This window comes from Diprion similis, chromosome 2 (assembly GCF_021155765.1).
Source record: "Diprion similis isolate iyDipSimi1 chromosome 2, iyDipSimi1.1, whole genome shotgun sequence".
NCBI lineage: Eukaryota > Metazoa > Arthropoda > Insecta > Hymenoptera > Diprionidae > Diprion > Diprion similis.
In genome coordinates, this window is record NC_060106.1 from 20,680,232 (window position 1) to 20,693,327 (window position 13,096).

A 13,096-nucleotide genomic window follows, 5' to 3' on the forward strand; every position below is an offset into this window, starting at 1 on the left:
ATTTCAGCTCATCATATTAAATCAGTCATCATTTGGTTCCTAAATTTGATAAAATTTACTTCACTTTTGGAATCAGTAGTCCAAAAAACCTTGATACAATGTTCATGACAATTATGTGAACAGAGAAATGTATGTTTGGGAAGATTAGCCAAATTAACAGTTTTATTGTTTATAATTATATTTACTGTGCTTTCGATTTAGCTCATAAATGAAAATATGAGATCAATACAGCTATGAAAGTTTTTTCAAGCACTTGTTGCTGGTTTATCTTTGAATCGAGCTATTAGTGAAGTAAAAAAATTGTTTCAAGTAGAAGTAATAAATTTTGTTAAGTAAATGTTTCTTGCGGGTGTTTTTGTCTCGCGCCTGTATATAGGCAACCGCAGGTTTAAATCTCTGGAATGAAAGGCGGGTAGTTGAATCACGTAAAGCTAGGCGAAAGTATCCTGTCTCAACCTAACATATTCTGTCGTAACGTAACTTAACCTAAACCTTAACCTCAAATTTCATGCCGAATCAAGCCTGAACGAACCTAACCTTAAACCTAGTTGTGCGTTGGAGTTGGAGTCGCAAGTACGCCACGGGCGGGAAAAGAATCGGCTTTGTTTATCAACAATAAATCCGAGCAATTGTTGATGATAGGGTAGAAAATGTTCGAAGCCCACAGTATAAATGCCGAACACAAGGACCTGATACATGACATAGCTTACGATTTTTATGGTCAACGAATGGCAACATGCTCCAGCGATCAGTTTGTTAAAGTGAGTACCGCATCTAAGCGAATTTCAAATTTCTCTCACTCATATCACCCATTTTCTCAACTTCATTCGCATAATCACATAATTATCTTTCCCCTACCGTAATTCTGTCGAATCCTTTTCTCGTTCGTCGCACTTCATCGCCTTGCCAAAATTGGTTTCACAGCAGTATTTTCGTTCACACTTTCATCTTGTTATGATCTTTCCATAGGTTTGGGACGAGGACGAACACGATAACTGGCACTTGACAGCATCATGGAAAGCACACAGCGGATCTGTGTGGAAAGTAACCTGGGCTCATCCCGAGTTTGGTCAGGTCTTGGCAACGTGTTCATTTGATAGAACCGCGGCAGTCTGGGAAGAAATCGGTATAAATTTCTGACTTGGAGTTAGGAAGTGATAACAGCAGAGAATTTTTTTTTTGTTAGAGTTTCTCACAGCGTTCACATTGATTGTAAGAAACAAATTTCAGTTGGCGAAGGTTCAGGCTCGGGTGAACGAGGAATGCGACATTGGGTGCGGCGGACCAACTTGGTCGACTCTCGGACGTCAGTAACAGACGTTAAGTTTGCGCCAAAGACTCTGGGTCTTCTCCTTGCGACCTGCAGCGCAGATGGAGTAATCAGAATTTACGAAGCACCGGATGTCATGAACCTGAGCCAGTGGACCCTGCAGCATGAAATTACCTGTAAACTTCCATGTAGTTGTTTAACATGGAATCCTTCACTGTCGCGGTATACATAGTCAAAATACTCTGCAATATTGCGGGAATTGAACGCATAAAAAATAAGGGTAAATACAGTGTTTTCCTTCTCTTTCAGGCTGCATCCACCTATGCTCGCCGTTGGAAGCGACGACTCAAATGCTTCGAGTGGAGGCAAGGTCTTCATATACGAATACTCAGAAAACAGTAGACGGTGGACAAAAACAGAGACGTTATCCAACGTCGTTGATCCCGTGCACGATATTGCCTTCGCACCCAACTTGGGACGTAGTTTTCACACTTTAGCGATAGCCACTAAAGATGTACGGATTGTTACGCTAAAACCAATGCAGTAAGTTTCGTTAAGAGTGGGAAGAGATTGTTTTTAAGGAAATACTCTCGTGCGATGATTGGCGTTGAAAATTTGGTAATCAAATGTTGTTTTTTTTCTCCTCAGAGATGCAGCTCAAAGCGGTTTGTCCCGGTTTGAAATAACGACTGCTGCCCAGTTCGATGATCACTATTGTACGGTGTGGCGAGTGTGCTGGAACATAATGGGGACCATATTAGCGAGTTCAGGAGATGACGGCTGCGTTCGTTTATGGAAAGATAATTACGTGAATAATTGGAAATGTGTAGCAGTTTTGAAGGGAGATGGAACCTCGGCTCACAGTGCCGAAATTCCACAGATAGCAACACCTCCGAGTCACTCGGTCTCAGGAGCTCAGGCACCGTTATCCACCACAAGGTACTACAAGCTGGGTTCCATCAGTCATCCTAATCAAGTACCGTGGCACTAATTGAGAACGATTAATATTTCCGTTTTGAATTATGTAATATAATTTATACATCATTACTTTTCTCTCCTGTTTAATTGATTGAGAACAGATTAGCGAGTAACGATTTATAATCTTAAAATTTTCACCGATTTTAAATAATCATCCTTTCTCTGTCACTTTCTATCTTCACTCGTCTCTCTTCGTGAATTTCTAAGCAACAGATTTGATGATACTGAATCGAAAAAATCAATAAATAGTCAATATATCGTGAAAACAATTTGTTCGGATTAAATCACTTGTGTACAAAAGTGAAGAAATCTCTTTTTTCCTCTATGTTACGCACACTTTTACACCAAAGTATTTAATTTATTTGAGATATATCAAAACATCCTTTACACTTTACGTCAATAGGTTCCTTTACATCAGATCATATTCTCCGTTCTCAGTTTTAGAGTCATGTAAGTTTATTACAATTGTTTAGCATATAATATCATCGATATTTGTAATGTAATGTGAGCCCAGTTTTTAATAAATATTATTCCTATAGACCCGAGCACCTTTTTATTTTCTCCTGTAACCCATCTTGCAATTTCTTTATGTTTCTTAAAATAGACGGCCAAATTTACTCATATCAAAATTTAGGAACGGGTGAGAGGGATAACATTTATTATAACCGTTGAATGTAAATTAAATCCATGGATTCTGGATATTTACGGGTTCAAGATAAATCACTAAACACTTCGAATTTGGACTAAGTACTTACCTTACATATTTCCTCACAACTGTTCGATACACGTGAAGTGAATTTAAAGTTTTATCACTCATAATTGGTTTCGTAACTCGATGTATCTTTTTGTCTTTTCAGGAATATATCAATAGCCACGGTTACAGCGGAGAGACCAACGGCGACAATATTGTCGACTAGTAAATGGCAAGCTCCGGTAATAAAAGGCCGCTTCAGCAAGTCTGTGTGGCTTGGAAATCCAAGCGAACCATCACTCCCCCCTCCTCCAATCATAGAACGCCAAAAATCGAAGAAGTAAATTTTTAAATGCTTCTTACGCACGAGCCATTGATAACTTACTAAGTTTGCGAATTAATTGGTCGATTTGACAACGGAGCAGATTAATTATACTGTAGTAAAATTTTACAAATTTATCGACTGATTTATACACGTAGACTGCATTTCTGTCGCCTTAACAGCTTCGGATAAATGTGATATTTAAAATGATACTATCATACTTGGTATCAAGTAATCATACTTGGTTTCGATGATGTGAAACAAGCGGTATACTTGAAAGATCTTTACTGGAACAAATAACACTAATGATAATCTTTTGATTAACTCACTGTAGTCATACGTGGATATTTGAGATTCTGAAACAGTATTACACAGGATTGTGTATTTGTACTAATTGGAATTTTAGCCTCGTATTTTTCTTTCTAGCTTAAAAAAATCAAATCTCATGAGTTAGCAATGCAAAGTAACAGGATTACAATCGAATAACTCACATGTATATGACAGACAATAATCGCAACAGGATATGTCTGTTAAGTATTTCTTCAAAGTATAATCGCGCAGTATTAAGAGAAGCAAAATATTTTTAATGGGTTTTAGCAGATGTATAAATATAGGATAAGCCTTATAGGGTGTACCGCATACGGTATTAACTTTTAGTTCCTTTCGTTGATACTTTTCTACATAATACGTAGAATTAAACGAATTTTTTATTCATTTAGTACCAACGATATTATATTACACTAAGTCGGTTACTTATTTTTTTCCATTAAAAAACAACTAAATTCCTATCTTTTTTTGTATAGAAGTGTTTACGTATATGTATACCTATATTGTTCAAAAACTCGCGTTGTACTTATTATATGAAAATAAATCTTCTTTGGTATATACTTGGTTGAGAAAATTCCGCTTCAGTATTTGTTTCAAATATTTATTTATCGTGTAATGACGAAGAAAATAACGCAGTTCATTCAAACGCTATCAATTTATTGATTCTCTATATTTATGTACACGTGTTCTGCGCCGTTAAATTTACCATCCTTCCGAAACTTAAAGTTTCTTCGAGATGGGAAGTGCATACACAATTAATAAATACCTATAATAAATACCGTATAAACAACATTAGTGCATGTTCAAATAAGACAATATATAAATCGAGTCAAATTTGGTGATTTTTTTTTGCTTCTAAATTTCATAAATCTTGACACAATACAAGCAATAATCTCTACGTACAATTATCAGTTCACGAGCTCGGTAGCAAATTGAGAACACTTGGCATTTCGAGATCGACTTTTGCAAATTCTCGTGTCCTCTACTCAGTTGCTGCCCATCAATAATTGAATTGCAACTCATGATTTCTGCTGTCAATAATACAAAAAAAAAAAAAAAAAAAAAAAACGCTAGAAAAATATAAAGTATTTTCCTTAATCATAATTTTGCTGGGACAATTCAATTCGAATTTTCAATGTCTAAAATATCCTTCCAATATTCTGTATCTTCTTATTACAGAATTATTTTATTATTTGAGGTTCTTCACACGATGAAGATGAATAAAAAAAAAATAGAACAAACAACAGTACGTCTTGTTCATCTAAACAGGAAGCCGGGCTACACCTACGACAATAGATCAAAGAAAACATTTTTTTAGCATGCGCCAGAGATCTGCGAACGAACTACGAGATTGCAGAATAAAAGAGTGGAGCAAATTATTGTGTCGGTTTCCTTCGAATGTGTTTAATTTTCTTTGAAATGGCAGTGAAAAGCCGGCGCTTCTCGCTGCACGTTTCGCAGACGCTCCTGCAGTCGGTCGGACATCGGAGTCCTGGAATTCGAGACGCCGAGGCTTCGTCGAGAGGGCGCAGCTCCCTTGCAGGGCGACGACACTCTTGCCGATCGTCTTTCATGGGCGCTGATCGCCGATCGAACCGCCGCGCCGATCTGCTCGATGCTGCACGCTTCTTCGCACTAATCGCAAGCATTTCATCTAATTTATAGAAAACTCTGTCGTTTCGGCGTCAAAGTTACAACACGATTCACGGTTTATTCGTTACCGAGGGGTTAATCATTCATCGATTTTATGTACACCTGATTTCAAGAGCACAAAGATTTCAAAGGATTTTAAAAGATTACAAGAGACTTCATGGGATTTCAATGGATTTTTTTCAAAAGGTTTCAACAAATTTTAAAAGATTTTAACAGATTTCGGACGATTTCAGAATATTTCACACGAGACTTCATGGATTTTCTAAGGAATTCTTTCAAACGAAAATTTCCGGGATTTCAAAAGATTTTAAAAATTACAGAAGATTTCATGAGATTTCAACGATTACAGAATACTTAGGAAGATTTCAAATATTTCAAGAGTTTCACAAGATTTCCGGAAAAGCTTACACCACATTTCACGAGTGATTAACTCCTCGCTTGTTCCATTCATCCGTTAACGAAGTTCTATAATGACTTCTAGCCTTTATGGATTTTGGCGTAATTACACGATTATAAAAGTACAGAAAAGATTGTGCAGACTGGAGAATTTCCAATTCGTTATGTTGAGTTGAAGAAGAGTTAAATTACATACAATTTTGCAATTGCGTAATTATTTTTTTAATCCCAAGATGGCGCATCCCGATACTTATTAGACCCCAATGGATCTTTTGACAAATTAATTTAACGAAAGTCTCTCGATATTTCTGCCTCGAGTTACTCGACATAGTTCCTGCACGATTAGACTATGCGAAAATATTAAACTGCCAGAAATTTACAGGATAAAGTTTCACCAAAGTCAATGTGCAAGAAGGACAACAAAACATTTTTGCACCCCCTGCACAAGTTCTAGAGATCTAGGGCTACCTTACTTTGTTAGAAGTTCTGGTCACCCCGTGTTTAGATTCAGCCTTTGTCAGCGAGGGGTTGTGGCTTTCGGTGCTAGCAGTCAGGGGTCTTGAACGTCGGATATTTCTTTCCGACGTCCGGGTTCCGGTTGATAGGACGACCCTCGTCGTTCGAAGATCCGTTTTCACCGCTGGAGACCTGCAGTTGAACGTCGATATACTTTATTCGATGTAAAGTTTTTTTCAAAAACATTGTGCAGCAAGATATGAAGACAACGCTGTGTTTATAATATTTATAATACCTACGTTTTTGCGGCTCGTTTAGTACAGGGTTGTGTGGTCATTTTTTAGAAAATGGTTTAACCGCAACGAAGAAGGAACATCAGTTTGGTGTCCCCCTCTGATATCGTTGAGACTTATGTATATCGTAGAACATTGAAAACTAAGAGACACGTATTTTTTTTTTATCTCCGAAAATATGGTTCAAAGGGATGAAAACGACCCCCAAATATGGGCACTCAACGGGGTGATTTTTTGACGTATTACCAACACTGAAATGTTTTTTTAACGAATAGGAAAACTTCAGCGTTCGTTTCATTCAAATCCATATCAAGTGCGTCAAGAAATCTTCTCGTTGGGTGCCCATCTTTGGGAGTCGTTTTGCACCCCTTCAAACCGTTTTTCCGCGGATAAAAAAAATATCTTTCTCTTAGTTTTGAATGTTCTACAACATACATGAGTCTCAACGAAATCAGAGAGAGACACCAAACTGATGTTCCTTGGAATGTAAGTAGTTGAGCTTGCGGCGTTCAGGGCTTACCTGTAGAAACATCGCTCGGTAACTCGATCTCCTTGACCCATTGCACCCGGCTGGTTCGAGCGGATGTCTTTGCAGAGCGTTTGAATCGTAGGAAGCGAGGGTCGATCGTTTCGCGCGTCATGTTCGGCCTCGACTGCCACAGGCTGGAATTGTTCATTCTGCACATTGCAATTCTTAGTCATAATTAATACGGATTACAGTCAGATAAAATAAGTCTCTTGAGATGAAAAATATTGCAGGTGAAAAGCGCATGGAAGGATAATCAAGTAATATTTTTTCAAAAAGGAGTCGATATGAGGAATGAAAAATAACATTCAATTCATTCACGAGTTTTTAATTTTTGGAAGAATGCGACATCTCTCGCCGATATGCTTGATTTACTAAGTACTCACGCTGTGAGTGGAGGCGTGATACGGCTGTTCCCGGAGGCAACTTCGGTCTCGTTTCTCCAGGTTCTTCAACTTCTGGTTTATCCAATGTTCCACGGGATCGTTATAAGGCGATATCTCGGGCCGCAGATGAGCCGGATGAACGTTTGGGGTAGTAGTCCGGACTTCACGGGGTGGAACAATTCGCGACATTGGCTGAGCTGGTTGCCGGATCACCGACCTCTCAGCGAACCCAGCGACACTGTGCAGAATGTAATTTTTTGAGAAGAAGCCGGTTTGTACAGTTTTTTTCTGCTGGAATGCTGTTTCCGTACAGTAGAATACCTCTTGGTCACAACGAGCCTAAGCTTAGTAACCACTGTTGTAGTTTGGAGTGATCGACGACGAATTTATGCAGAAAAATATTGGCCTTATCAAGTAAATTCTTTTTTACGGCATGGGCATTGAAAAGTTCACTTTTTGTGGCAGTTTTCGTTCCGTAAAGTGACGCTTTATACGGCAGCGCACAAAGTTATGGAATAAAGTCTTTATTCCGCAATTTTGCTGCGCAGTTCGAAGTGCGCATCCCAAACTGCCGAATAAAGTAGCTTCATCGGACAGATCACGACATAACCTCACTCTTCGTTTTGCTTTTCAATGCCCATACCGTAAAAAATATTGTATGTGGCATGCCCGTAAACCGTTTTTTGGCTCGTATAATTTCAGTACTCGCTTCCGGCTCGCCTTCAGCTCGTCCTGAAATCTTTATCCTTGCCAAAAAAAACAGGCGGTTTACGGGCATGCGACATAAATAGCTATTTTTACAACATCGAGAACCAAATATAATTGTAATCTGAGCGAACCTTTTGGTCATCGACTTTTGCTTAGACGGACTTACTTAGTAGTTAAAACAAAAAAATTCTCCGTTGGTTGAGCGACACATTATATTTCCAAAAGGTAATTAGACTGATTGAATACGATGATTTGATAGAGTACATTGCAAATTTCATTTTTCAACGAAACTCAATGTTTAACCAAATAATTTACTCGAGTCAATTAATCACTCACCTGGATTTGAGTAAAAAATGTTATTCGACCATGGCGTTTTGTTTCAAGAACTGAACTCTTATTCTGCGAATGAGATTACCTCTTGTTGAGAGTCCTGGCCATGGTTTGGGTCTGCATGCGATCCGCGCTGCTTTCCCACCTGACGTGGTGCGTGGCCGAGCCGTGGACTCCTGGACTAATTGTCGCAGATTGATTTCCATGAGTTGGACATGTGGCGGAAGAAGTTATTCCAGCATTTTTCAGGGTCCACGTGCCGCCACCTCTGGACCCTGCGTTCGAGGATGCCACCAGCTTCGAAGGCAGTGATCTTTCGAAAGCCATTCCGCGCCTCGGAGCTGCTCTTGTGGATTCAGGATTCACGTAGAATCCAGTTGGCCTGTAAAGCGAATTGCTTTTGAACTTTATGCGGCTGAGCATTGATCGCGAATAAAATTACGTAAACGCACCTGGAATTTTCGGCGGTATGGTTATTCTGAGCGTTTGTGTATCTGGCGGGTTGCAATGTCGTGATCCAGGACCTGGCCTTAAAGGCATGGAAGGATCCTACTTGGCGCATCACGTGAGCTCTGTTTCAGGACGTAAGAATAGAAATACGAGTATTATTCTAGCTGAATGCATTGAACCTGCACACTGCACTTTGATATCGTGTGTTCATCTTCCAAAGGGGAAGTATTTTATCGAAGTGTGATTTGGCAACCCTCATCCTTTTTCTCGTCACTCACTTGATATTGTACATTCCACCTATCTCTCCGTACTTGGACTGAAGTATGTCTCGCTCGATCAAAGTTCTGTCCCTGTTCGTAGCCTCGGCTATCTCGTCGACAATCTGTAAAATGAAAAATATCCTCAGAATATTTTCATGCGGATTGAACGATCCAAAAGTCAAGTATTATTCAGAGAACGAATTCAAATTCTGAAATCAACCCTCCTTATAGTCACACTAAGTAGAATAGACCCGTTGATCATTTTTCGGCCTAAATGTGTAACAGTCCCTAACTTCAAACGGAAATTTTAGTCGCGATATACCTGGGGTTGAAATTTAAGTTTCTCCTATGTATACGGACCGTTAGTCATTAGAATCAAGTTTCAGTGTTGGATCAAACAACATCGCAAGCGCTGAATAAATACGTTTTTTGGAACGCGGACGACTCTACCATTTTTCCCCCAAAAGTATCACATCTAACCGATATCACCTTGAAATTTTAATTGAAAACATAAAAAACCGACAAAGTTATAATTTTTTGATTGAAAGTATTTTTTTTGCGAATTGACCTCCATATAATTTTTTTTTCTTCAACATTTTGCCACTTGATTTCTTACAAATCGAATTTTCGTACGTAATCCGGAATGCTCAAGGCACGATCCATAATTTTTTGATCCACATCGGGTGCACAGTTGTCTGAGGATCGTTTTTTTTCTTTTTTTTTTTTCTAATAACTTAGCCGAATCCATCCAGTAGACTACCGTGAAATTACTCAACAGTGTGACTACGAAGGATTAAACTTCGCAACAGTTGAGTGATTACCGTGTTGTGTTCAAGAGCAATAAGATCGGCCTGCGAGGCCTTGACGGCAATGTTCTTTAGCCTGTTTGCGATCCAGGGATGAAAACAAAGTTCCTGAATGGTGATCCGCTTGTGAGCTGCGGGCATTAGCAGACGATTAACGAGGTTCCTGTACTCGCCCGACATCGAGGCGATGGTCTTCTTCTGGGCCTGCGTAAGGCCCCGGTTGATTTGCGCCAAGAGTTTTCTCCTGTGTTCTTCAGATGACGTCTGACCGTCCCGCGGACTCTGAAAGGGGAGCCGACCGGTCGCCATTGCGTAGAAAACGACCCCCCTTTTGAAGAGAAGGGTGGAAAAAAAGAAGCGATATAAACGGCCACGAATATCACAAGTATCAAGATCAGGGGTCTTCGGTTCGCATTTCGAAAACACGATTCCGGCATCAGATCTCCCTGAAAACAAGTTCACATCAGGGGAAATAAAATCACGGCTGCAGCCTGGCTGCAGACGTTGCTTGCACACGTGATCAATGCTTCCCCCGATGTGTTTCTCTATAGTTCTCACTATTATTTATCTTCGGTTGGTGTATGAAAACGATCATTCTAACGGAACCTACAAACTCCATAAGTCAACTTCCGGCCCGTATCTCTTGCCAACTACGAACAGTTCCGGCGCCGCGTACTCCGGCGAACCGCAGTGTGTTTTCAGCAGGCTCTCACCGGTGTACATGTTGCTTAGCCCGAAATCTGTGACAGGATTTTTTTATTTTAAGTACCGTGATTAATACGCGCACTGACACGTGCGGCCAAACTTCGGAAGCTGAATTCTCAGGTTTTAGGCCTTCGTCGATGATGAAATTAGGACTGAACTATTCTTGCCATCATTTTGTTTCGCGTGAACCAGTGTTTGATCATTTTCTTGGGTTCAAAAAGATCCCGCGGTCCAAAATAAATCGTAAGCGTGGCAGCGCAGCGGCCATGTTGATTTTGTTTCAACGTTGAAATTTGCTTGTCAAATATTACGCATAAAATTCTATTAACAATTTTAATCAATTTTCGATCTGATCAACGCTGTTTCACGATAATAATTTTGTCTGCTGTATAGCTTTCAAGAAATTTGACTATTTAATTTTACAGTTATCTGGCGATAATCGAAGGTAGGTATACATTTCCGTTACTCACCGACGATTTTTATTCTCTCTTTCCAAGGGTCTTGTAACATGATATTCTCCATCTTGAGATCTCTGAAACAACCAGAAGACATTCCATTTCATAGTTTATTACACGATATTATTGGTGAGAATGAAAGGCGCCATTTTGCCAGTGTCATTACCAGCAGCGAGCGCGTTTAACAGCCTGAAGATGGTCTGTTCCGTATACCAGAATCATACCCGCGCTATGAAAATCGCTAAAAATGTTCCAATACGAAACAGGTTTATTCGACAAAACTGTATCCTCGCAGACAGTCGACGTGCGGTTCACCTACTAGCAGATATCCCATCCAAGATAGCCAATATCCGTAATTACCGTATCAAAATCTGCATACCAAAATGTATATATAACCCATAATGCGGGCCATAAACTCTGCGGCGATCACCAATTTCCTCCGAGTTTATAGGTGCAGTTGCAGGCAGGTATAACATTATACATGCAGCAGGGAATCTGTGCATCGCCTAATGTTGTTTCTACATTAAATCCATATGCAGGGTCGTTACGTCGGCGAAGGTTCCCTACACCGATGATGTTCTAGCTCAAGTTTACGCTAGTATACATATAGTAATAGTAATAGTATAGCTTCCGGGTAAAGTAGCTGCTGCAGAGACGACGGTGGGATGTACGGGGCGTCTGGAAAGTAGCTGCCTGCATGATTGCTCTGGTAGGTAGGTAGGTATAAGGTATAAGGTATAAGGTATAAGGTATAAGGTAAATATGTGCATACGGTATCCACAAACACATCCGTCTGCCGCGGGTGAATTATCTCGCAATGCTGACTCTCGCCACTGGCGACGAGGATACCCGTAGAAGTGATGCTGTCACCACGTTCGCTCTGCAGGTCTAGGGAAAGGATCCGAGCCGTAAGCTCACTGGCTAGGAGGCCTTGACTCTCGGGAGTCATTAAAATCACATCACCTCGGCTGAGTCGAATGCATCGGAGGTCAGGCGTCAGGAGTTGAGCGGTATAAAAGTGAAGAGAAGAGGAGGAGGAGAAAAAAAAACAAATAATAATAATGAAGGAAAGGAAAAGGATCAGAAAAAGATTAACAAAAATTTACTTCTTCGGTATCCTTTTACCTGCATAACTTTAGCTTGTATCCCTCTATACTGCTCTCGTTTGATTACCGAGCACATCCGGTGTTCAAAGTAAAATAAAATAAAAAAAAATAAATAATATTTTCCCTTATTTTTTCTTTTCATTATACATACGTGTTACATTATATAGATCGTTAATTGACAGCAGATGCGAGGTGATTTGTAAGTATTTCTTACCAACCTTCTAGAGGGATTTTTTCCCGATGAATTGTTCGAAACTTTTCTCTATTTTCTTTTTTTTCCCTTATTTCTCTGGCTGTATAACTTTTATTGCGTTTTCACGATTGCAACTTTCTTAGAAACTCCGGGGAAGTTTTGCATGGCATAGATTCTACAGTCCGTAATAATGATCGAAAAGAAGAAAGATGTTCAGAAACGCAGAAGAATCGTAATCAACTCTTATTGAGTAGTCCAGTAGAGCTGGTGCTTTAGAAAAAAAACCCAAAAAAGTAAATTCCCAAGCATTTCTACGACTATTTTTTTACACTACAGAGTGACATCTTTGTAACAACAAATATTTTTACGTGAGCCGATACGAAGAGGTGAAATTAGCTCTTCGAAAGTTTTTCGAAAGCCAGTTATGTCCTCGCTGAGAGTGTGCACGAAGCGCTAAACTGTAATCGCATTTGATAGTGATGAACGCTTGGCTAACGATTGAAGGTTTATACGTGGAGTTCAACACGATAAAGTCACCGAGTTTTCTCTTTCCTTGCATTCTTCTTACTTGAAACGACGGGACAAATTGTGTTTCACTTGGTCTGGGATCGAGACGAAAATTTCAAGCGAAGGGGTGATATTGGATTAAGCAAAACTCCGCGCGACTCGGTTTCTTGATACACGAATTTCCACTTCTGCGATCGAGGCATACGCGGAAAAAGGTCTCAGTGAGTTGATACCAAGTACTCGCCTATCTATAGGTACATATAACTTCACTCCACCTT

The 13,096-nt window shown here is 39.8% G+C and overlaps 3 protein-coding genes across 4 annotated transcripts in view; 1 reads left to right on the forward strand and 2 right to left on the reverse strand.

Moving 5' to 3' along the window:
• Nucleotides 1-525: 525 nt before the first annotated feature.
• On the forward strand, nucleotides 526-4,129 carry LOC124413390 (nucleoporin SEH1-A). 2 transcript variants are annotated; one of them, XM_046893931.1, is made up of 6 exons: nucleotides 526-761; nucleotides 970-1,126; nucleotides 1,231-1,492; nucleotides 1,580-1,813; nucleotides 1,919-2,209; nucleotides 3,106-4,129. In XM_046893931.1, exons 1-6 carry the CDS (start codon nucleotides 651-653, stop codon nucleotides 3,281-3,283), a joined length of 1,233 nt encoding a protein of 410 aa, XP_046749887.1. In that variant the 5' UTR covers nucleotides 526-650; the 3' UTR covers nucleotides 3,284-4,129. The 2 variants fall into 2 exon arrangements, with proteins under 2 accessions (XP_046749887.1, XP_046749898.1); XM_046893942.1 differs by lacking the exon at nucleotides 3,106-4,129 and having other exon boundaries at nucleotides 527-761; nucleotides 1,919-2,796.
• An 863-nt stretch (nucleotides 4,130-4,992) lies between these two features.
• On the reverse strand, nucleotides 4,993-8,646 carry LOC124413401. Its single transcript, XM_046893952.1, has 5 exons — nucleotides 8,422-8,646; nucleotides 7,299-7,536; nucleotides 6,907-7,064; nucleotides 6,111-6,285; nucleotides 4,993-5,223 (listed from the first exon to the last, which is right to left on the reverse strand). The coding sequence occupies exons 1-5, from the start codon at nucleotides 8,457-8,459 to the stop codon at nucleotides 4,993-4,995; spliced, it is 840 nt and encodes a 279-aa protein (XP_046749908.1). The 5' UTR covers nucleotides 8,460-8,646.
• Nucleotides 8,518-13,096, reverse strand: part of LOC124416319 (SNF1-related protein kinase catalytic subunit alpha KIN12-like) — a 43,817-nt gene continuing 39,238 nt past the window's right edge. Inside the window, exons 4-9 of the mRNA XM_046897251.1 lie at nucleotides 11,028-11,089; nucleotides 10,463-10,592; nucleotides 9,868-10,180; nucleotides 9,065-9,168; nucleotides 8,789-8,908; nucleotides 8,518-8,677 (exon numbers count right to left, since the gene is read on the reverse strand). Coding sequence (XP_046753207.1) covers nucleotides 8,518-8,677; nucleotides 8,789-8,908; nucleotides 9,065-9,168; nucleotides 9,868-10,180; nucleotides 10,463-10,592; nucleotides 11,028-11,089 — 889 coding nt within the window. The remainder of the gene's footprint in view (nucleotides 8,678-8,788; nucleotides 8,909-9,064; nucleotides 9,169-9,867; nucleotides 10,181-10,462; nucleotides 10,593-11,027; nucleotides 11,090-13,096) is intronic.

Bases quoted from the DNA above. Each gene is read 5' to 3' on its own strand.
- LOC124413390 (XM_046893931.1), top strand. From the start codon at position 651: ATGTTCGAAGCCCACAGTATAAATGCCGAACACAAGGACCTGATACAT. The intron at 1,493-1,579 runs GTATACATAGTC...CTTCTCTTTCAG, and splicing joins TGGAATCCTTCACTGTCGCG to GCTGCATCCACCTATGCTCG. The intron at 1,814-1,918 runs GTAAGTTTCGTT...TTTTCTCCTCAG, and splicing joins GTTACGCTAAAACCAATGCA to AGATGCAGCTCAAAGCGGTT.
- LOC124413401 (XM_046893952.1), bottom strand. From the start codon at position 8,459: ATGCAGACCCAAACCATGGCCAGGACTCTCAACAAGAG. The intron at 6,286-6,906 runs GTAAGCCCTGAA...GTTCAACTGCAG, and splicing joins ACCGAGCGATGTTTCTACAG to GTCTCCAGCGGTGAAAACGG. The intron at 5,224-6,110 runs GTAAGGTAGCCC...GCTTGCGATTAG, and splicing joins TGACCAGAACTTCTAACAAA to TGCGAAGAAGCGTGCAGCAT.